This window comes from Panthera pardus, unplaced genomic scaffold, assembly GCF_024362965.1.
Source record: "Panthera pardus isolate Hobbes unplaced genomic scaffold, ASM2436296v1 HiC_scaffold_20, whole genome shotgun sequence".
Lineage (NCBI taxonomy): Eukaryota > Metazoa > Chordata > Mammalia > Carnivora > Felidae > Panthera > Panthera pardus.
In genome coordinates this window covers 6,283,859-6,308,424 of record NW_026526766.1, presented here as the reverse complement: position 1 = coordinate 6,308,424, position 24,566 = coordinate 6,283,859, and the positions used below count along the sequence as shown (strand labels likewise).

The window sequence follows — 24,566 nt, the reverse complement described above, 5'->3', positions numbered from 1 at the left end:
AAACATAAACTAATAATTCTTTTAAGTGCATTAATTTCTTAAATCATTTAGAAAACAAAAAGTGGAATTACAAAATGTTGTTACCATAATACTAGCTTCTATAATTGCCTGTGTATTTATCTTTATCAAGATTTTTATTTCTTCATATGGCTTTGAGTTACTGTCTGTTGTCGTCTCATTTCACCCTGCAGGACTCCTTTGAGCATTTCTTTGCAGAGCAAGTCTAGTAGTAATAATTATCGGCTCACTGCCTTCTGGCCTCCAAAATTTCTGATAAGAAATCTGCTGATAATCTTATCTGAGGATCACTTGTATGTGATGAGTTGCTTCTCTCTTGCTGCTTTCAAGTTTCCCTCTTTGTCTTTGTCTTTCAAAAGTTTGATTATAATGTGTCTCAGTGGAGTTCAGAACTGAAAGTTCATTGAGCTTCCTGGATGTTTATATTCATGTCTTTAATCAAATTTGGGAAGTTTTCAGCCATTATTTCTTCAGATATTCTCTTTGCCCCTTTCTCTGTCTCTTCTCATTCTGGAACTCATGTGATGCATGTTCTGGCTCACTTGGTGGTGTCCTACAGGTCACTTTGGCTCTGTTTACTTTTCTTCAGAGTCTTTCCTTTCTGTTCCTCGGACTTGATAATTTCCATTGTCTTATCTTCAAGTTCACTGGTTCTTTCTTCTGCCCTTTCAAATCTGCCATTGAATCTCTCTAGTGAATTTTTCATTTCAGGTATTGTACTTTTGTGCTCCAGAATTCCTTTTGGGTTTCTTTTTAGGTTTTCTATCTCCTTATCAGTCTTCCTGTTTTGTTCATATATCATTTTCTTGACTTCCTCCATATCATCCTTTAGTTCTTTGTGCACCTTTAACACACTTGTTTCAGAGCATTTTTCTAGTAGATCTGCCATCAGGTCTTTATCAGGGACAGTTTCTGTTGATTTATTTTTTCCTTTGAATGCACCATACTTTCCTGTTTCTTTGTATGCCTTATTTTTGTTTTTGTTGTTCTGGTAGAAAATAAGACATTTGAATCTAATAATGTGTTAACTCTAGAAATAAGATTCTCCATATTCCCTAGAGTTTGCTGTTTTGTTGTGGTTTTTGTATATTGTTTTTATTTTGTTGTTGTTGCCGTTGTTGTTACTGTTGTAGTCTGTCTCTGTGCCAAGAATCTGTGCCAATTTTACCAAGGTGTAAACTTAAGGTCTTCTCAGGTCTGTTATGAACCTATTCCTTTCTCTGGCCATATGCAGTCACTTTAAAAATTTCCCCATATCTGCAGTTATAAATGTCCTAGTCTTTGTTGTCTGGGTCCCCAAAGGGAAAAAAGAGAAAAATGTGAAGTTTTAGGGGATAGTAAGAAAAAGGGCTTTGACCCTTTAAGTCCCCTGGAAGTCATGTCAGCTGGAGGGGGAGGGCATTGCAGCAATGAGAGGAGGTGCAACAAAAATGGCCGCTGCCTCTTTGTCTGCACCTCTGTGGTTAGATGCAGCAATCAGTGATAAGAGCAAAAATCCTCAATATTTGGAGAATAGGGTCTTTTTTGCCTGCCCTGGCTCCCACAAGCTGTGTGTGGGCTATTCCAGGAATATGTGCATAGCTAGCCTCCTGCCATAGGAGTAGGGGTAGGAAATAGGCAGCTGATATTGTGCTATGAGCTGAAATGTATCAAAATTAATTGCAATTTACCATGCCTTCCCCTGGAAATTGCAAGTCTTCAATAGATTCCAGAGTTCCAAAATAGTTGTATCAGACAGATTCTGCCACTGTAATTATTGTCCAGGTGGGAAAACAAACTCCTGATGCTTTTCTACTCCATCATCTTTCCCCTGCTGACTCACACAGTCTTATCACTGCCTCTGCCTCCCTGTAAGAGACTGAAGAAACAAAAGGAAGAAACCCAGACATAGTTTTCATCCAGGATTACACTTGTATGTACCGGACAGTGGTTGGGAGAGTGTTTTATTGACTCACAATAATTCATGCCAAGTATTAAAGTATTTCCAATGGACATAGGGATCACAAGCATGGCTGAAGACTAACGTTTGGCTTTAGTTAATTAGTTGGCACCTATGTCAACAAAGAGTTTAATAAAACTCTGTTAGAAAATAGGGTAGGAGAGTGATTGAGAGCAGGGACTGTAGAATTAGGCTGTTTGGGTTTGAATTCTGGGTTTGCTGCTTCCTGTTTCTTTGATCTTGGTTAAGTTGCTGTACTTCTTTCTTTCTTGATGTGTGTAATGGAGCCAATGATAATACCTGAATCAAGAGAGCTGTTAGGATAATTACATGAGTTAATATGTGTAAGAAAACTCAAGCACATTGTAAATGCTGAACATGAGCTGGTAGAAGAATATGTATGTTCTGTCCATAGGCATGGGGTAAAATTTCTATAAGAAAAGGACAGAGTCAGTATCTACTTGGGTAGGCAGTCTGCTCTGTGTAGTCAATCAAGGACTCAGATGGATAATGGCCCTGTTATATTCAGTATGTGGTTTCTGAGGTTTCCTTAGGGGGCCTCCATACAGCTTGTTAAACTAGGAGAATATAGAGGAGCTCAGTGGAAAGTTTTTATGAATTGGTTTTATTGGTTAGAATTTCGTTGGTTAGAATTTCATTGGTTAGAATTCAGTCACAAGATCATACCCAATTGCAAGGGAGACTAGGACATATAATCTAGCTGGAAAAAGGAGTTTATGAATTTGGAGGGAGAGCTATCAGTGTTGGCTACAGCTGAACATCAAGACCAAATTAGTATTGGTATCCCAGCAAGAAAAGACTACATTGAATTAAAATAGCTATAATGTCATTGGCCTCTATTGAGGTTGTTTTAACAAAGCACTTTTTGAAACTGGTCGTTGAATATACTGTAAAAATATGGATGAGGACATTGTTCACGTCATTACATAATGTGCTTTCTAAGGAACTCTAGGAAAAATTTCCCTTTGATCTTAATGCCAAAGTAATTGTGTTTCCTCAAGTGAGAAGTTTTTTTGTTTTACCATCAACCTTAGAAGTATTAGTAATTGTTTAACTGTCCAACATTGGATTGGAAAACTTATAGCAAATTTAACTTTTTAATTCAACTGATATTTAATGAGTATTTACTGCCTGGCAAGCTTTGAGCTAGATACTGAAGATATAGGAAAGAACAAAACATACATGGGTTGGATCCTGCCTGGTGGAACTTGCAATCTGGATGAGGGTCTGGGAGTGAAGGTGGAGATACATAATAAACAGATAAATGACTACATAAGTGCAACAATACCAATAAATAAGAGACCAAGGTAGGGGCACCTGGGTGGCTCAGTCAGTTAAACATCTGACTCGATCTTGGCTCAGGTCATGATCTCACAGTTCGTGGGTTTGAGCCCCACTCTACACTGACAGTGCAGAGCCTGCTTGGGATTCTCTTTCTCCTTCTCTCTCTGCCCCTCTCTCCCCATTCAAAATAGGTGGATAAACTTTAAAAAATTAATAAAAAGACCAAGATAAAATTTAAGAGTCATGAAATGACTTTACAGACAATGAATAGGGAAGGGATTTCTCTGAAAAGGTAACATTTAAACTGAGCCGTACAAAAGTTGTTGTACTTCCAGCAGGATGTACAATTTGCACAAAAGCTTTAAGGTGGGATTGAGCTTGACATGATCAAGGGATAGAAGGGAGGCCAGAGTGACAGGAGAGTAGCAAATGAAGGAGGGAGAAAAGCACAAGATGAAATTGGAAAGCTAGCCATATAGGACTTTGAGTGCATGGTCAAGAGTTTGGTTTCCATTCTAAATGCAATGGGAAATTGCTGAAGGCTTTAAGCAGGAGAATGATTGATCCTGCTTGTGTTATGAGATCACTTTTGCTACAATGTAGGGACATGGAAGCAGGGAGAACAATCAGGTGATGGGTGTCAAGGTCTGGAAAAAAGCAGATGGTAGCTCAACCACAGCAAGCCTGTGTATTCTGACAGGGAGCATGCATTCCTGGCTTGTGCCCAGGAAGAAAAGGAGACTCCGTGGTTTGGGCTTTATTCTTCTTTCCCTACCCTTTCTTGACCCACTTTCCATTTGTGCTTGTTTGTTGTATGTTAGAGAGCCTTGTGAACAGCTTTAAATTCTTTCTGGATATTCTGTATAATTCTACAATCCTGGGATATAGATCCTTCTTTGTTCCAAAAGTGATTCATTATATTGCTTAGAAAGAATAAATATTGTTGGGGCGCCTGGGTGGCTCAGTTGGTTAAGCATCTGACTTTGGCTCAGGTCATGATCTTGAGGTTCTTGAGTTCAAGCCCCACGTTGGGCTTTGTGCTGACAGCCAGAGCCTGGAGCCTGCTTTAGATTCTGTGTCTCCCTCTCTCGCTGCCCCTCCCCGACTCGTGCTGTCTCTCTCTCTCTCTCTCTCTCTCTCTCTCTCTCTCTCAAAAATAAATAAACATTAGGAAAAAAAGAATAAATATTATTTCTCAAGAGGTTTGGTATTTCTGGGTAGTCAATTGGGAAGACAGTTGGGACTTCTAGAGAAAGTGGATCCAGAGGACCCAAACTGCTACTTAAGAACAATTTATAAATGTAGATTATGGAGCTCAGAAAGAAGTTTCTCTTTGATATTTCTCCTAGATTACATGAAAGAGCGTCACTGGGGAATTCTGTGGACAGTCAGGGAAGCTTCAAGTTTGGTGGCTCTAAAGAGAGGAGTTAAAATTGGGGAACAAAGGGGTGAACGTGGAGAGAGGGAAGTAAGACAGGAGACTACTTCCTCAAAGTCAGGATGGTTATGAGAATGCTCTGGTTTGAACTTCAAGAAGTTACTGGAAATGAATAATGTCACACACACACACACACACACACACACACACACACACACATCTATTGAAAAGATATAGCAAATGTCTGTTGCAAGCCAGCTTTTGGCAAATTAAAGTACCATGATGACCCTTCAATTTGCTAGGGGACAAGAGGCATTGACTGTCCCAGTGTGGGTACGGACAGGGAGTGAGTATCCTGGCCATTGTATCCATAATGAACATGCATTTCTCCCTCTCTTGAGCCCTCCTGGCTAGCCCAGTTTCCTTCCTTCCCAGCCAGCACACCACAGCTTGCTCACTCAGTCCACTGGGTCCACTCCTATATTCCCAGCACATAGGTCTCTTCACCCTTAGTATCATGTCTGGCTGGGCCTTTAGCAGCCTTTGGTACCTCATTTGACTCGACTATTTTCCTGTTCTATTGAGCATGAAGGTAATAATTTAACTACCTTAGGCATACAGTATATAGAGTAAATGGTTTGTTGAATTTGATTGCTTAATATTTTTAGAAAACTAACAATTTGTAGAGATAAATTTGTATGTATGAAACATATGTGTGTATACATAGGTGATATAAAGATATATAGACACACACACACACAGAGTGTTTGCCTGCAAGAGAGATCAATAACGCGTATGTCTATTGGACACAAAGTAGCTGCCGCCTATGAAGAAAGGGACAGAGAGAACAAGAGGGGAAGAGTAAAGGAACTAGAGCTGACAAAGAGTAGAAGCAAAAATGTCAACATACCCCCTACTTTTAATGCAAAGCATGCCACTGTCAGATAATGTCACAATTCCTGCCACTAGAATCCATGGTTCTGTCCCTAAAGATCTTGTTCTCTTTTATAATCCCAGGCCAGGAGGGGCTCCATTCAATCCCCTTTTATTTGTCAGGTTTGATACTCTTAAGAGGTCTCACTTTAAACAGGCTCGAGAACTCCCATTGGTTTCTCTTAAGGTTATCTCATATATATATATATATATATATATACACACACACACACACACACACACACACATATACACACACACATATATATACACATATATATACACATATATATAATATATATATATATACATATATAAATATATATACATATATATATATTTATGATTATTTCAGTAGTGTCTGGTTGCAGATAGAATCAGAGATGCTCACTATTACAAACACAAAGGAGAGCAATAATAAATAAAAGAACTTGGAGCTAGACTATGGGGGCTAAATCTCAGTTCTCCCATTTACTCAGTATATGTCCTTCGGCAAAATTGTCTGCCCTCTCAGTGCCTCAGTTTCCCTATTTATAAAATGATACCAATGAGCATACCTACCTTCTAGGGTTGTTGTAAGAGTTAATTGGGTTAATACACATAAAGCACTTGGAACTGCCCTAGCAACATTTAGAACGCCATGAAGGTTAGCTTGTATCGCTGCTTTCCTCTTCAGCTAGGAATTACTACAAGTAGGAGTAGACTGCTCATTCCACCAGTTCTTCCTGATCACTCCTCTCCCACACCAAGCCTGTGTGATGGGATGCCCCACCCTAGAGCAGGATCCGAGGATGTCGGGAAAAGAGGCTGGAGCCCAGTGTGTGGAGTGGTGGACCTTGGGTTTAAGGTGAAGTGCCAGGTGTTTCTTTACCTTCACCCACCTGTTAGAAGAGCCCATCTGACTGCCCAAGTCTTGTTCAGTCCAGCCCGTGTCCAATTCCTTCCCATACTCATCTTTTATTACTCTCTGGCCAGTAGAAGGTGCTGAATCTCATGGCCACCTCTCATCCTTCTTACTGTACGTATCAGCTCCGTTTGCTAGGGAAAAGGCCCAGGATTGCTGGCCAGGTGATAAAGAAAGTGTGGGGCTGGGGAAAAATCTTCCCCAAACATGATTGGAGCAAAATACCCTTGGACATTATACCCTCAGCAAGTTCCTCAAAATTTAAGTGACATTTTTCAGACAAATGAACTTTCCTAGTCTGATTTCCTGGAAAAGCCAGATATTCAAAGAAATTGTACGGCCCTGGTGGCCAAACAAGGTCAGTAAATTCTCCCACTGAGCCCCTTCTCAGGCTTGAAAAATTACCTGCTGGCACAGGAACATGTTTGAAACTTGTGGGCGGGGACTGCCTCCAAATATTTGCCCTCCCACAAACTCACCACTGGCCCACTTCAACTCCCACAACTAGGTCCTGAATTGCGGCAAAAGCCACATTCATGTAAGTACTGTCGAGCCAGATGACCAGCCAGTCTGTTTTTCCACAATATGTGTTACTCTCCTGGGACACATGTCTTCAGGTATATACCTTTTGATGCAGACAGACTACTTACAGCAGGTTTTTCCAAGGAAATAATCAGACAGGGACCCATGTCATATATACACATAGGTGAGGTCATTTGTGGTTCCGTTGTTTTATAATATCAGCAATACTGGAAATCACCCAAGTGGTTCTCAGTAGTGACGGCTTAAATAAATTATGGTGTAGTGATGCAATGAAATACTCATGAGTCATTACAAGTAATCATGGGATCTATAATTGTTGACATGGAAAGATGCCCATGGCAATTTTGATGAGCGATAAAAGAAGTTCAGTGAACAAACAGCATCTTAATATAATGGCGTTTATTAAAATTGCATTCATACATACATGTGTGTCCAGAGAGCTATAGAAAATTATGTTCACCAAAATACTAGTGATTATCTCAGGTGTATTTGGGTAATCTTATGTATGTATGTATGTATGTATGTATGTATGTATTTATTTATTTATTGTTATTATTTTTTTTAGAGGGAGAGAGAGAGAGAGCGCACGAGCAGGAGAGAGGAGCAGAGGGAGAGAGAAGGAGAATCTCAAGCAGGCTCCATACTCAGCGCAGAGTCCCATGACCCTGGAATTATGACCTGAGCCAAAATCAAGAGTCGGATGCTCAACCACCTGAGCCACTCAGGCGTACTATTTGGGTAATCTTTACTCTTTTCTTTAAAAAAAAATATATTTAGCAATGATACAATGTGTCATTTTGCAATCTGAAAAAACAAACTAAACTTTTTACATTTTAATTCTGAGGGGAAAAGAATGAGCTAGGTTTTAATCATATTTTTATGAATACAATCTTGGGTTGACCATACCAACCAGGTAACAGCATAAGAATAATATAAATAACATTTATTGAGAACTTACTATGTGTTAATAGGCTCTGTCCTAAGCACTCTCCATGTCTCAAACCATTTAATCTACACAACATTCTACATTTGACATTTACCCCTGTTTTACAGATAATGAAACAATACCAAGAGAGAAAGTCCTTTGTTCAAGGTCTCAGGGCTGGTACAAGATGAAACAGAGAGTTGGGCAGAGGTCTCTGATCATGACCCGTGTGCGGCTCCATGGACAGTTCACCTGCTCTTTATCTGCAGGGAGGTCTGAGAATGGGTGAGTGGGTGATAGGAGTAGCACTCCATTCTCTTCCTCTATTGTTTTGAAGGGTCTTCAGCCTCCCATTGGCTACCTGTTCACTTACCTCCTCTCAACTTCAGTTTCCTCTTTCGTGAAATAAGAAAGACTTCTTAGACCTCCTGACTTACAATGCATTACTCCCCTCTGTACCATGTATGGACCTAGGAGTTACTTCTGTTGTGGCACTTACACTGCCCCCCCTGTCATCACCAACATCCTATCTCAGGCTGAGAGGCCCCTGGATCCCTCAATGGGCAAGTCGTCAAGACAGGCTAGAAGACAGCTGAGTTGGGCGTTCTCTGTGCCTGCATTTACCACTCTCTACAATAATTCTGTTCATGTGTCATTCTCCCCACTGGACATGGCCCCTCAAAGCAAAGACAATGTCTTGAGCACCTCTGCATCCCCAGTGCCAGGACCATAACATTGTTCAATTAAACAACACCCTTTGTGGAGTGAATAACTAGAAATTACAGCCATGTGGCCTTATGCTATCAGAGTAACAGTCTGGGAAAGCAATGCTTGCATCTGAATTTATTTTTAGTGTTCTGTTTTCTACCTTGTCTGGCACCACATTCAGAATAGAAATGTTCATTAAATAAAGAAGTCACTAATTTTTAACATGCCACTTATGCAAAAGGCACCAGCAGGCCCTGTTTTATATGAATTACCTAATTCAAGAAATACTAGGCTTTCTTTTTTTTTAATTTTTAATGTTTATTTATTTATTTTGGGAGAGAGAGAGAGACAGAGAGAGCAAGTGGGGGAAGGGCAGGGAGAGAGAGGGAGACAGAGAATTCCAAGTAGGCTCTGCACGGTCAGCGCAGAGCCCAATATGGGGCTCGAACTCACGAACTGTGAGATCATGAACTGAACTCAAGAGTTGGATGCTCAACTGACTGAGCCACCCAGGTGCTCCAAGAAATACTAGGCTTTCTATATAAGTTAGAAAATATTACAAAACTCCATCTCGTTCTTCAGACATTTTACCACCATCCCTCAGAGCAGCTAGTGGGGAGTAGAGGCTGATTCAACGTTTCTGCCCTCTGTGTCAACTGCTGTCTACTTTACACATAGTCCCACCTCTCTGCGATTACTATGGCTTCTAAATCCCCACGTGCCACGAGTTAGGTGAGTAACTCATGGCTGAATGCTTACGTATTACCCCCCCAAGGGTAAACCGAGGATCCTGATATCTGCTTTTCTTACAAAAGAAAATCCAAGAAACATAGACAGATACAAGGCACATATTGAAATAGCCACTTTTGGCCGGGGAGTTCTCATTTTCTATTCCTCCCTTTTACTCACTTTTCTTCACAAGGATGGTGGCGAACAAAGTAATCAAACCTAGGGATTCTCTAATGCTGAGCCATCAATTAGGGCATGCTGATGACATCCAAATCACCTGTTTTCAAAGTTTCAAAACATGCATATCTCTGCACCTCAACCATGGAGATTTTCAATCAAAAGGTCTGGGGGAGTGTCCAGGCACCTCTATGTTTTTAAAGTTCCCCAGGGGATTCTGATGTGCAGCCAGGTTTGGGAAAAACTGATATGGGTCAGTCTCCTCAAAACGTGAGTCAGCTGTCTTCTCCTGTCTCTGACTGTATTTGAAAAGATGAAAATATGCATCATTTCACTTTCTTTTTTCTTTTTTTAAATGGAGTTGAAACCAAGAGTCAATGTGAGAACTTCTTATTTCCTTTATCTGAGGTTGAGTTTAGGTGTCCCCTCCACTTGACCAGGCACTGCGTCTCCTCCTAAAGATCTCTAAGGGCAAAGGATGCCAATCTAGACTTCAGGAGAAAGATTCCCTCCTCCATTCCACTCTGGGACCTTGTTGTAGTTGTGGTGAACCGTGGTTAGGGAATTCCTGGACGAAAGGGCTATGTGATGCTATGTTTTCTAAAAGAAATACACATTTGGCCTTTGGTTTCTGTTTCTGGCACAGAGCTCCTCAATACCTTGGAATTTCCTAAGTGATGAGGACTGTAAATGTGTTTCTGTTATGTTAGTGAGGTGACTTATGGATGCATCTAAGTTTGGGGCTGGTTTCCAGGAGAACCAACCAGTGATTAGAGACGCGGAACTTTGGAGTTTTAACGCCCTGACCTCCTGACAATAGAGAGGTGTCAGAGGTTAAATCAATCACCAGTGCCCAATGATTTCAACCAAAAATCATGCCTATGGAATGAAGCCACTAAAAACCCAAAAGGGGGGCACCTGTGTGACTCATTCGGGTGTCTGACTTTGGCTCAGGTCATGATCTTGCGGTTCAAGGGGTTCAAGCCCCATGTCAGGCTCTGTGCTGACAGCTCAGAGTCTGGAGCATGCTTCGGATTCTGTGTTTCCACACTGTCTGTCTCTCTCTCAAAAATAAATAAACATTTTTTAAAAATCAAAAAAAAAAAAAAAGGAAAAGTTCAAAGAGCTTCCAGGTTGTGGCGTCAGAATTGCTTCTATATGCCACTGTGCTGGGCTCAAACTCTATCAGGACAGGAGGGCCTTTGTTCAGATCTCACCCTTTGTATCTCTTCATCTGGATGTTGATTAGTATTTTTAATATCCTTTGTAATAAATTAGTAATCTAGCAAGTAAATTGGTTTCCTGAGGTCTGTGAGCCTGTCTAGGAAATTACTGAAACCCAAGGAGGGGTGGTGGGAACCTCTGATCAGTAGCTGGTCAGTCAGAAGCACAGGTGACAGTCTGCATTGTGACTGGTATGTGAAGTGGGGACAGCCTTGTATCACTGACCCCTCCACCTGTGGAATCTGATACTACCTCTGGGTAGATAGTGTCAGAATTGAGTTGAATTGTAGGACACCCAGCTGGTATCCAAGAACTGCTTGTTGGTGTGGGAAAAAACTCGCCTCCAACACACACACTGAAATGAGTACACAATTTTAAACTGGTTCTGGGGATCCTTCAGTCCTGAGTTCCTGGGACCACACCAGGTTCATCTCAGAGCAGGCCTCAATGTCTGGGGCCAACACTCTTGCCTCCCTCTGTCCCTCAAGAGATGAGCCAAGACCAGGAAAATGGAGGAATGTTGGGATGCATGTAGACAGTTTAGTTCCTTAACTGTCTCTACCTTGTCCTTCCCCCAAAACCACCCTAGAAATGACGCCATGCCTATGTCAGCATGTAGCAGTAAGGGGATCTCAAGCTCCGCTGCTCCTCTGTGTTATTAGAACTGTCTGATGTAATGGAGGCCACTTGAGCAAAAATGGTAATTCTACCAGCTACCTAGGCAGACCTGACACTGGAACCACAGGCCGGTCTGCAGAAGGGACTGGAATGAGGACCAGAATTCTAGTCAGGGCTGTCTCTCCCTTCCCTTCTTTGGTTTCCCTCTGAAGAGCTTGCCTAGGCTACATGGTGAAGAGGCCTTCTGCCTTCCTGCCCATCCCCCTGCCTGATGGGTAGAGAGAAACCTTCATCGTATCTCAGTCCAATCTCATACCTCACAGGTCATTTATGACTCAGCTCAGTTCCAGCTCTTTTAACAACTTTCTGATATATAATTCACATACCATACAATCCACCCCTTTAAAATATACCATTCAACGGTTTTTTGTATATAAACAGAGTTGTGCAACAATCAGTACAATAAATTTTAAAACATTTTCATCATCCTGTAATGAAACCCCATACCCTTTAACAGTCACACCTCTATATCCCCTCCTAGTCCGAGTCCTCAGCAACCACTAACTACCGTCTGTCTCTAGGGGTTGTCTGTTAAAGACAGTTCATATCTGTGGACTTATACAGTATGTGGTCTTTTGTGACTGGCTTCTTTCACTGAGCATGATGTTGTCAAGGTTCAGCCACACTATAGACTGAATCAGTACTTCATTCCCTTGTAAGGCTGAATTCTTTTCCACTGGATGGATGCACCAAAGTGTATGTATCCATTCATCAGCTACTGGGCAGTTGAGCTCTTTCCACTGGGGGCTATTATGAATAATGCTGCTAGGAACATTGGGGTACACTTTTTGTATGGACATACATTTTCATTTTCTCTTGGTTATATGCCTAGGAGTAGAACGCTGGGTCATACGGTAACTCTACGATTAACATTTAGGGGAACTGCCAGAGCCCAGTTCCACTTGAAATTCCAGTCTCACATCCTTTTCAATCTCCCCCTACTCCAGGAACAGGGTAAACATGTGGGTCAGCTCTCTTGGAGTGAGAGAGGCAAATATCCCCAGGATGGGTCTGGGTCAGGCCAGTGATGGTACTCTAATAAAGGCCAAGGACCCCTGTGCCTGTGGCTTATCCCCCTTCTGTGTCCCTTGAAGCCACAGGAACCATGGAGTTTTTAATGGCCACTGAGGGCAGGAAGGCCTGGGATGAGGGGTGCCTCCATTTTCATCATCCCTGAAAACAACCCCACAGCCCTTCTGACATCCCAGAAATGGGGTACTTTAGGGAACTTCTCACCTTCAGAAACCCCAGGCAAGCAGCAGGTGTTACATTTTATGAAGAGCACTTTCAAACTTCAGGATGTCCAGCATCCCTTTCTTCCCTCCCAAAGATGAGAGGAGAAGAGAACAGTACATATCCCCTCCAGGACCCCAGAAGGTCCTTCTGGTCTCTGGAATCCCTCTCTTGTGTTTTAAATTTGAAAGGCTGGTGGAAGGGGTGCCTGGGTGTTCAGTAAGTTAAGCTTCTGACTCTTGATTTTGGCTCAGGTCCTAATCTCAGGGTTCGTGAGTTCAAGCCCCACATCAGGCTGTGCACTGACAGTGCCTGAGCCTGCTTGGGATTCTCTTTCTCTCCCCCTTTCTGTGCTCCTCCCCTGCTTGCATGAGCTCTTTCTCTCCTTTTTTCTCAAAATAAATAAATAAACTTAAAAAGAAAAAAAGAAAAAGAAAGGAAGGAAGGAAGAAAAGAAAGAAAGGAAGAAAGAAAGAAAGAAAGAAAGAAAGAAAGAAGAAAAGAAAGAAAGGTTGACCAGTTCAACCTCTCCCACCCCTGCCTTTTCCACCCTCATTTCTCAGCCCTATGCCTCAAAGACTCCCCTTACTGAGGTCTGACAGTTGTGACTTCAGTAACTTTATTCTCCACAAGGAGCTATCTCAAAGGAACTTCTTCCCTAATAGTCAACTGAGGGGAGATGGACTGGGGAAATACTTCATCAGTAGCTCCCATGAACCCATTCAACTTAAAATAAACCTCCCTTTTATCTGAGTTGCTTTCAGGGAATGAGCCAAACTTTGACCTCGTTCCTTCTAAAAATAAACACCCATCTCTGTTGCTCTGGCCAGAACACCCTTCCCCACCTTCCCTTCCCTCATATTAAGGCAAGGTCTTCCTTAGCAGGTAGGGATCAGGTGGGTCACTAGAGGCCGACCTCCAGTCCCTGGACTCATCATGAGTCAAGGAAGACTGGTTTCCAGGGAGGCCCCAGGTGGTCTCCTCCCCTCTCTCTCTGCCTCCAGTTGCCTGTGACCTTCTCCATCTTCAAGAGAGGGGGCTAGCCATCATTGCCATTCATCACATTCCACATCAACACACATCAAAGCCTTAGTTGCTCAAAGAGGTAAAAGAACTGTATGCTAAAAACCATAGAAAACCTATGAAATAAATTGAAGACGACACAAAGAAATGGAAAAACATTCCATGCTCATGGATTGGAAGAACAAATATTGTTAAAATGTCGATACTACCCAACGCAATCTACACATTCATTGCAATCCCAATTGAAATAGCATCAGCATCCTCCTCAGAGCTAGAACAAACAACCTAAAATTTACATGGGACCACAAAAGACCCAGAATAGTCAAAGCAATGTTGAAAAGAAAACCAAAGCTGGAGGCATCACAATCCCGGATTTTAGCCTATACTACAAAGCTGCAATCATCAAGACAGTATGATATTGGCACAAAAACAGACACATAGACCAATGGAATAAAATAGAGAACCCAGAACTGGACCCACAAATGTATGGTTAACTAATCTTTGACAAAGCAGGAAAGATTATCCAATGGAAAAAAGTCTCTTTAGCAAATGGTGCTGGGAGAATTGGACAGCAACATGCAGAAGAATGAAACTAGACCACTTTCTCACACCATACACAAAAATAAACTCGAAATGGATGAAAGACCTAAATGTGAGACAGGAAACCATCAAAACCCTAGAGGAGAAAGCAGGCAACAACTTCTTTGACCTCAGCCTCAGCAATTTCTTGCTCGACACATCTCCAAAGGCAAGGGAATTAAAAGCAAAAATGAACTACTGGGACCTCATCAAGATAAAAAGCTTCTGCACTGAAAATGAAATAGTCAACAAAACCAAGAGGTAACTGACGGAATGGGGAAAGATATTTGCAGATATATTGGATAAAGGGTTACTATCCAAAATCTTTAAAGAACTTACCAAACTCAACACCTGAGAAACAAATAATCCAGTGAAGAAATGGGCAGAAGACATGAATAGGCACTTTTCCAAAGAAGACATCCAGATGGCCAACAGACACACCAAAAGATGCTCAACATCACTCAACATCAGGGAAATACACATCAAAACCACAATGAGATACCACCTTACATCGGTCAGAGTGGCTAAAATTAACAACTCAGGAAACAACAGATGTTGGCGAGGATGCGGAGAAACGGGAACCTTCTTGCACTGTTGGTGGGAATGCAAAATGGTGCAGCTACTCTGGAAAACAGTGTGGAGTTTCCTCAAAAAATTAAAAATGGAACTACCCTACGACCCAGCAAAAGCACTACTAGGAATTTATCCAAAGGATACAGGAGTGCCAATTCAGAGGGGCACATGTACCCCAATGTTTATAGCAGCACTTTCAACAATAGCCAAATTATGGAAAGAGCCCAAACATCCATCAGCTGATGAATGGATAAAGATGTGGTGTGTGTGTGTGTGTGTGTGTATACACACACACACTCACACACGAATACTACTCAGAAATGAGAAAGAATGAAATCTTGCCATTTGCAACAACATGGATGGAACCAGAGGGTATTATGCTAAGTGAAATAAGTAAGAGAAAGATATCATATATTTTCACTCATATGTGGAATTTAAGAAACTTAACAGAAGACCATGGGAGAAGGGAAGGGGAAAAAGTAGTTTCAAACAGAGAGGGAAGCAAACCATAAGAGACTCTTAAATACAGAGAACAAACTGAGGGTTGATGGTGGGCAGGGTGGGGAAGGGAAAATGGGTGATGGGCATTGAGGAGGGCACTTGTTGCGATGAGCACTGGGTGTGGTATGTAAGCAATGAATCATGGGAATCTACTCCCAAAGCCAAGAGCACATTGTAACATACACTGTATGTTAGCTAACTTGACAATAAATTACATTTAAAAAAATAAAATAAAACCTTGGTTTCTGACTTTGGGGAGGTTGCTAAGGCTAGTTCCAGATAAACTCCTGACTCCTTGAAATTCTCACCCCTTCCCAAGTTCTTGGTCTTTGTTCATTTCTCCAAAACCCTGGGTGCACTTTTTTTCTCATTCTTAGGCTGGATTCTTTTATTTTTTCTGTATAAGGCCAAGAAGGGCGGGAAAGGTTGGACTTGTTGTTTGGATCTCGAACAGTTAACACTGATTTATCTCCTGCTATTGGACAAGGACTCTTCTAGATGCTTTACATGAACATTTACATCACATTACATTATATACACTGCATCTGGAGGAAAATATCTGGGGAAGAAAGAATAGAAGTGAATTCTGCCCTGCATTTACAAAGTGATCCTGGTAAAGCAGAACAATCTCTCTTTGCCTCAATTTTCCCTTCTATGAAATGGACCTTGGAGGCCTCGGAGACTGGTGGTAGACACTGGTGAGGTCATTATTATGCTTATCATATTGCAGTATTTGTGACCTACGTTCTAATTTTCCATTAGTAAGTATCAATGCAACATGGAGGGGTCTGTATTCTGCATGTCAGCTATGCCTCAGGGATCTTTTGTGACAAAGAGAACGACACTAAATTAAATAAATTGGAAACAAACATAAACCCTTGGCCAAGTTCTTAAACTGACTTCTTGTTGCTGTTGGTTAGCAATTGAACTGTACTGTCCATTACTGATTTTTGATGATTATTTCCACATCTTTACAAAAGTCATCTGTGTCCATGGCAAGTTATTTAGGAAATAAAGTAGAAGTCACAAGAAGAAACTAAAACATCACCTGCAAGTCCTCCACCCAGAAATGCGCTGTTAACACTGGTATCTACCCCTCCGGTGTTTCGTTGAGGCAGATGGATTTCTGAGGCAGTAAAGTGTGCTGAGATTCCAGTTTGAATTTCGTTTGGGAACTTTGTCAAAACTCCCAGCCCTTCTCTGGGTTTGAGATGAGTCTTTTTGTCCCCCCAAACCTCAGTTGCTCAGCAAGAGCCCAGAGGAAAGAGTGGAGGGAAGAGGTGGACAGAGAGGGAGGGGGCTTAGAGCACAGAGGGAGAGATACAGCGGGGAGTGGGTCTCCCCCTTCAACACGGGCAGAACTCTGATGGATGGTGTGGGGATCTTGAAGACACTAAACTCTGAGAGCCACACGGGGGACCTATGCCCTCTCTTTAGACTATCACGGTAACTGGAGAAGGTCAGGTAAGAGCAGGCATCTCCCCTGAAACCACACACCCAGAGCTGTGGGTGGAGAAGCAGGTCCCCAGAGGAAGTCTGGCTTCCCACAGACACAGCCCCATCCCTGAGGAATAGGCAGCCAGTCCCGTTTGTAGCCAATACAAGTTTTACTCCTTCTTGTTTAACGGATGCAGTTGAAAGAACAAGGAAGAAAGAAGAAGGCTGCTTTTTCAGAAGAAAACCAATTAAGGCACGTCATGGAGAGAGTACGAGAAAATATTAGATAAATGCGGCTAAGAACACACACCCTACGTGCACCTCAGAGCCTTGTCCCTGCTCAGGCCACACCTATGAGCCCAAGGGGATAGGGCGGCAGGAATGGGTTGGTCATCCAGCCTTGTGCTCAAGTTGGCCTGTTCTGCACCTGCTTTGAGTCTCACTGCTGGAAAGCCTCACATGTAGTGGGACCACAGAGGCCTGAGTCCAAATTCAGCCATGCAGCTGAGGAAAGGTTGCTTGACCTCGACTCTTTCTTCATACGTAAAATGGGCCCGATGGTATGTAGACCACACATTGCTCCAAGAATGGAGTCCTGTAGTGGGTCAAACAATTTCCCCAAATATTTATGTCCACCTGGAGCCTCAGAATGTGACCTTAGGTGAAGCAAGGTATTTGCAGAAGTGATTAGTTAAGATGAGGTCATCTTGGATTAGGGTGGGCCCTAATCCAATGGCTGGTGTCCTTCTAAGAAAAGGAAAGGACACTCAAAGATACACAAGAGAAGAAAGTCCTGTGAAGATGGAGACAGAGATTGGAGTGATCAGCTACAAACCCAGGAGAGTGGCCAAGGCTTGCCAGAATCACACCGCAAGCTGGGAATCAGCAAGAGGGCATTCTTGACTGGAGCCTTTCGAGGGAGTGGCCCTGTGACACCTGATTTCACCCACCTTGCCTCCAGAAATGTGGGGAAACCTTGAGCATACTGTCTGCTGTCTTAATCCACCCAGTCTGTGGTAACTTCTTACAGCAGCACTAGGAAACAAACAAAGGCACCTGCAAAAAGTCCCTGGCACACAGCTAGAATGTGCTGGTATTCTCTTCCTCCCCTTTTCCTACTAAGTGCACCAGCTTCTTCAGGGACACATTGCAAGGTGCACCTGAGGGCAGAGGAGCAGTGCTTAAAAGCAAAACCAAAACTTCTCAGTAGGCTGGGTTTCAGCCAGTTCCTCAGACTTAGTTTTGGTTTGAATTACCCTCGTGTTACAAGGAAGCCTGAGCTAGATGGAGATGATGTCTTTTCTTCTCTTCCCTAACGTACCTTACGTGACAGCTTTTTGTGGCCCGTCCTCATATGTCCCTCTGCCAGCTGGGAAGAATCCTGGCTGGGAGCTGAGGCTTGTTGCAGTGGTTTAGGGAGCAACCTACAATTTTTTTTTTTTTTTTTTTTTTTTGGTTTTGTTTGGTTTCGGCTGTTTATTCAGTTGACTCCTATGACAGAGTCTGACGCAGGAGCTACTGTTTGTTGTTTCTTTTCTTTAACGTCTTTGCCTGTGGGGCCAAGTTCTGATGTGAGTATCCAGTAGGTTGAGATTTCCTCCTCACTGAACTGGTGTTGCAGACGATGATGAGGCTGCCACGGTCAGGTAAGTGTGGGCACACTTTCCCTTCACATCATTGCAAGCAGGAGAAAATCTGCCTCGGCAGTTATGTTCAGGCACGCTAACAAGCTAATATCTTGCTGTCTCCAAAATAGTGGGATTTCTCAAGCTCGCTCGTATACGTATTACTCATGTTGGGAAGATTTATGAGCTGAGATTTTTTTTTTTTTCCTGCACAGAATAAATATGCAGTGCAAAAAAAAAAAAAAAATTAAGTATCTTGAGATTGTCTCTCAGCTTAGAATTTGGGGAAGGTTAATGGAACTTAAAAATTTGTTTTTTTGTTCTGTTTTGTTTTTTGTTTACTTCAGATCTCTGGTTGTAATTATCCCTTTGGCAGGCAGGCAGCGTTCCAGACTAATCTGCGTTTACAAGCTATGCTCTAAGAGTAAACTGTTTATTTTTTTTTATTTATTTTTTAATATATGAAATTTATTGTCAAATTGGTTTCCATACAACACCCAGTGCTCATCCCAAAAGGTGCCCTCCTCAATACTAAGAGTAAACTGTTTAAAACCAAGAAAAGCAACAAAAAAACCAACTACAATTAAATTAACTTATAATACATGCAACTGTTAGTTTTAATTAGATTAGAGGCCTACTAAATTAGATTTGAGGCCTACTAAAAGACTTACTTTTCTATATAAAACGATTAGAGCAAGATTAGCTAACTGAAAGAACACTGTTGCTATGTATTGCTCACTGCCTGGGTGCAAACAGTAGAAAAGAGAGGACCGTGGATTTCATGTGGGAGAGGGGTGAAGTGAGCAGCTTGAGTGAAATTGCCTATAAATAAGCTTTCTATTCCTGAAATTCTATGATTCGGTGCAAGGGAATTGCAGACATCGATTAACACAGTGCACAGTAAGAATATTCAGTGTGAATAGTAATCAGACGTAGTATCCAGAGTTAAATGCCAATTGACTGGATTTTCTCTGAGCTCCCTCCCAAGCCCAAGAAGTCAATGAATGCACGAACACCATATTGCTCCTGCCTCTCAGAAGTGGTCTATGCGCCTTCATTACCAGAACTCTCTCTACCAGCAGCTCTTGCTGACCTGCAGCTTCCAGATGTGCTCTCCCCAGATTTCTCTTTCTCGGGAGACTTGCCATTCGACTGGAGGTCTTCAGGGACAAGGACTGCACCTTTTAGGTTCTCTGAAACTCAAGTGCCTGGCACAGTGCCTCAATCATGCAGAGGTGCTCACTGGGTGCCTGTTGAGTTGCAAAACGATTTGATTTGATGAATCCACAGTTGAATCACCAGATGTGGGTCATTTGTGTGTTTGTGGAATACACAGGGAGCAGATGGGGGTTGATTTGAGAAGGATACAGTGCAAATGAGCTCAGAGGCAGTATTTCAGGTTGTGCTTCTGAGTCAACTTGCTTTAAGATGCATGGGATAGAGATCCATAGATTGTTGTGTGACGTCTTTATTCCACATAGCAGTGCCCAAATATACCACGTACCTTCACTGGGACATACTTAAGTCACCCTGCGGTGAGGCTTCTGCAGCCTGGTCTCTTCCTGTCACAGCCTGCTCTACCATTCCACCTGTCTCCTGCACCTTGTGGTCCCCCTGTCTTTAATCAACTGACAGAATTCCAATAGATACAGGAATCTGAAAGTTTATCCAGCACCAATCACCTCAATGCCTTCCAGCACTCTCTAACACCTCTGGAGGCTGGTTTCCAGTTCTAATTTTCCAGATCTGTATTATCAATCCCTCTGCTTCTTGGGATTTTCTTCCTTTGGCTCTGAGATACTGCGGTGGGGAGCTTTTCATACTCTTGGACCATTTCTTCTTTGCCTTCTGCTCTGGACTCCTACTCCTGCTCTTCTAATTTGGAGGCATCCGTCAGAGAGAATTCAGACTTTTTTTTTCTCCAACCTGTGTTTTTATATACTTTCCCTCTGAGAGAATTAATTCATTCCCCCAATGTCAATTGGCATTTGCATGTTGGCAATAACATGTTTGTCTCTAGCACTGAATTGTGCCCCAAACGTGAGGCTTTCATCTGTCTTGAGTTGTTTCAATTACTTCATGACTCAAACCCCACTCGTGGCATTCCCTGTAAAACGGCTCTTGATCTAGTCTTTCCTCCACTCTACCCCTCTGCAATGGCATCAGCATTGTGTCTTGATTTTCAGGCTTCAAAACCACAGTCAACTTGTTGCTTCTCTTTCTTTCCTGTATGGCTGATCACTTGTCAATTGTTTTGTCAATTGTTTTGTCAATTGTCTTGTGATGAGTTTCTCCTTCCTCTGCCTTTCTTCCCTTTTCTGAACCTAAGTCAGGGGCTTTACCAAATATCTGAATTAATACTATGACCCCCTCATTGAGTGACTGGCATTCAATTTTACTCCCTCATTTCTATACAAAAAAAAAAAAAACCCATAGATTTGATCTGTTTCACATACTTCTTTGGGATTGTCACTCACTTGTTGACAAGCTATAACTGGCATTAAACTATTGACAGAATGTCTCAACCCATATTACCGGTCTAGATATGCTGTTCCTGGTCCTCCTCGATAAGCCCTGTGTGTGTGTGAACCTCTGAGATTACTTCTAACTCTTCTGCAGGAGCCTCCAGAGTAGCTCCAACTCCCCAAATCCCACTCAATCTTGGACGTATCCTTCCACCAGGCAACTTGCATGGTCTGGGCATTTTCATATAGAAACCTTTCACATCGCCTCTTACTATTTTTCATGTGTACAGAATCTTGATGTTCTGACTATGGTATAATGTCTTAGAGGGCAGGGATCCTTTCTTACATGAATCCTTGTCTTGATTGCCACTTTGATTTGAGTGAATTTTCTAATTCAAAGACGTGCAAAAAGTGGGAGCATCATATTCATTGGCTAAAAAGTTGAGATGCAATTTAAGTTAAACTTGAACTGATGTTAAATTGACTAATGTCTCAGAGTGCCTGGGTGGCTCAGTTGGTTAAGCACTGACTTTGGCTCAGGTCATGATCTCACAGCTGGTGGGTTCGAGCCCCACATCGGGCTCTGTGCTGACAGCTCAGAACCTGGAGCCTGCTTCGGATTCTGTGTCTCCCTCTCTCTCTACTCCTCCCCCTCCCCTGCTCATGCTCTGTCTCTCTAAAAAATAAATAAACACTAAAAAAAAAGTTTTAATTGACTAATGTCTCTTGATGCCTAGCTCAGAGCTTTCCACCATGCCATCGAGAGAAGCAGCTTCCCTAGTGGCCTGGGGGAGCCATCTGAGCATGACTCTTCACCAATCTAAAAAGAGTGGCCCTTATTACAAACAAATTTTAAGTCATTCCATATTAAAAATGAGAAATTCTGGTCTAAATAATAATAATAAATACATACATACATGCATGAATAAATAAAAATTTTAAAATAAATAGATTAAAAAAGAGTGGCCTTGCTTCTCTCTCTCAAGCCTGAGCATCTTGTGACTGAGAGCTCCCTTCATGACTCTCTTTAGGGCCACAAGAAAACATTCTAGAATTTAGTGTCTTCTGCTGTCCTGTTCCGTTTCATACCATGACTAGACCCCAACCTCTACAGTATGTTCATAGGCAGAATTGTCAGGAATTACCCAGAATTCATTAAGAATTATCCAGAAATTTAAGAAATTCAGCTAAACTGATCATTTGATTGAAAAAATGCCTTTTCTTTTCTTTTCTTTTCTTTTCTTCCTTCCTTTTTTTTTTTTTTTTTGAAAATGTTTTTTCTAGTCACATTCTAGTGTATTCCTTAGAGGGGAGCTTGCCCGAGTACAGACAGCTACAATGAACATCCTCTGCCTGATGGAAACTCCAGCACAAACAAACACATACATAAGGAATATACAATCAGGATAAAAATGAATGGCCATGTAGGCCTGGACAATTATATACTTATCTCCAAAACAAAGGTGAATTTTAGAAGGGGAGATGGAAGGAAGAGGGAGCATGGGTGTTTGAACACATTCATTTCATCTCATGGAGAGGTGTCCTCTCCGTGCTCTTTCAGCCAAAGGAGTGCCTTACATACGGATGCTTTGTAAATGATGCTTGAGTGAATTAATTTGGGCAGTGCACTCCATAAGTTTTCCAAAGTAACTCTTTCAGGCTTTGCCAGTCTGAATATAAAAGAGTTCAAACTTACCAACAGTAAAGTTTCCCAGAACCTGCTCTTAGAAACCCATTTTACAGTGAGTGACATAAATCGATGAAAATTTCTTGTTTGATGATAAAATGATTAAACAAATTAAGTTTTCTGTTTCTCTCATAGAGGAAGGAGTCAACTGGGGGCCAGTAGTCTCAGAGTATGATACCATATTGCCACACATGCACTCATTCATCTGTTCCTTCAGGGGACAGTCATTATCCATTATAAACAGTTATAAACATTTATGAAGCACACAGACATGCATACACACAAACACACACCAAGATAAAGAGGAGTGTTATAAGGACCTAATACAGTACAAAGAGCTCTTGTTCTAACATGAAAGACAGACATGTAACAAATTAATATACCAACAAGGAGTTGAGTGCTAACATTAGTGAATAGCAGACAACAAATGAGCAGAAGGAACAGCTTGGAGCAGCTAGAAAAGGCTTATCTACTTGTCTTGAGTGCATAAGAATGTAAGGCCACTTAAGGAAATATTTATGACCCAGTACAGTTTCTTCGAGCTCCAGTAGAAACTGAGATAGAGGGGAAGTAAGATTGGACAAAATAAATGGAGATCAGACAAGAGAGATTAGAATCTCAGAGCACCTGTGAGGGCCTTGTCATGGAAAGCACCTGTATTACTTCTGTGGCTAAGGCAGGAGGGACCGGATCTGAAAAAGTTGTGTAGCCCATGCAAAGAAGAACTTTACCTTATAAATCACGGGAGCTATTGGAATCTTTTAAGCAGGAGTGACATGGTCACATTTGATTATTCAGTATTCAGGAGAGTCTTCCTGACAGGTAAATGGATAATTCATTCATCCAGTATGAACCGAGTGCCAGACACAGTTCTAGGGACTGAAAGATGTTAATAAGCAAATCAGACAAAGATCTCTGTCATTTTAGTGATTAGATTCTTATCGAAGATAGTAGATGATAATATAACAAATGAGTGCATTATGTGGCATGTCAGATGGTCATGAGTGCTTTGGAAAATTGAGAGAGATAAGGAGAATTGGGAATGCTGGAGGAGTGGTGGTGTTGTGATTTTGCATAAGACAGTCTCATCGGAAAGACCAAGGAAAGTCTCTGCATTTAGGGAATTGCACACTGGCAACAAGGTCTGCTTTTGAGGGAATGGATCTGGGGAAGAAGCCCCAAAGACCTGGCATCAAGCTTAGGGCCACTTAGAGAACTCCAGAGTCCCAAGAACCCAGATTGTGGCGGGTTTTAGGGGCAGGTCAAGGGCCCCAGAGGACGCTCTTAGCTCTGTAAACACCATGAGCATGGCCACTGTCGAGTCCACTAAAGCACAGGGCTCAAGGCGGTGGTCCCTCTTGCCTGGGCTACTAGACAGACTTAGGGCTTTATTCTAAGTGAAATGCTAAGCCATCAAAAGATTGTGAGCAGGATGCTCTGCCATGGTATAAAGCGGAATGACGAGATGCTGAATAAAGATGATGGCAGCGGGGTGGTACAAAGAAGAGGCATCATCCAGAAGTATCCCGGCATAGAATTAATAGGACTGGGGGATGGACTGGATTTGCAAGACGAGAGACGAGTAGGTTCAAGACGACACACCCAAGATTCTGGCTTGAGGTGGGTGTTCATATTATTGGCATTACAGGAATATAGGACACAAAGAGTTTTCATAAAGTGCCCAGGGTCTTAGAGGTTCATAATTCTAGACCCAGGTTTTGAGCTCAGATGTGTCTGACTTTAGAGCATGAGCTCTTATCCATTGCACAAAAGAGACCTATCCCTAGCTGGAAGAAGCTGCTGGTTGGAAAGTACCTTCATAACAGTATCTATCTCTCTGTGGAGGCAGTGTGCAAGGAAAGTCCCCTTAGACGGGCAAGGAAGAAGGGGAAGTTACAGCCAGGTCTGGGTGAGCCAGGCGTCCTTTCTGTTGCCAGAACGTGTTACACGCTATCCTTCTTAGCTCTAGAAATAAGAATGCT

At 42.1% G+C, this 24,566-nt stretch overlaps 1 protein-coding gene across 2 annotated transcripts in view; it reads left to right on the top strand.

The window, feature by feature from the left end:
• Positions 1-18,049: 18,049 nt before the first annotated feature.
• The window catches only part of PDCD1LG2 (programmed cell death 1 ligand 2), a 58,053-nt gene continuing 51,536 nt past the window's right edge, over positions 18,050-24,566 (top strand). For both annotated transcript variants that reach the window (XM_019463734.2, XM_019463735.2), the window contains exon 1: positions 18,050-18,453. In XM_019463734.2, the coding sequence (XP_019319279.2) occupies positions 18,432-18,453 (22 nt within the window). In that variant the 5' untranslated portion in view covers positions 18,050-18,431. The remainder of the gene's footprint in view (positions 18,454-24,566) is intronic.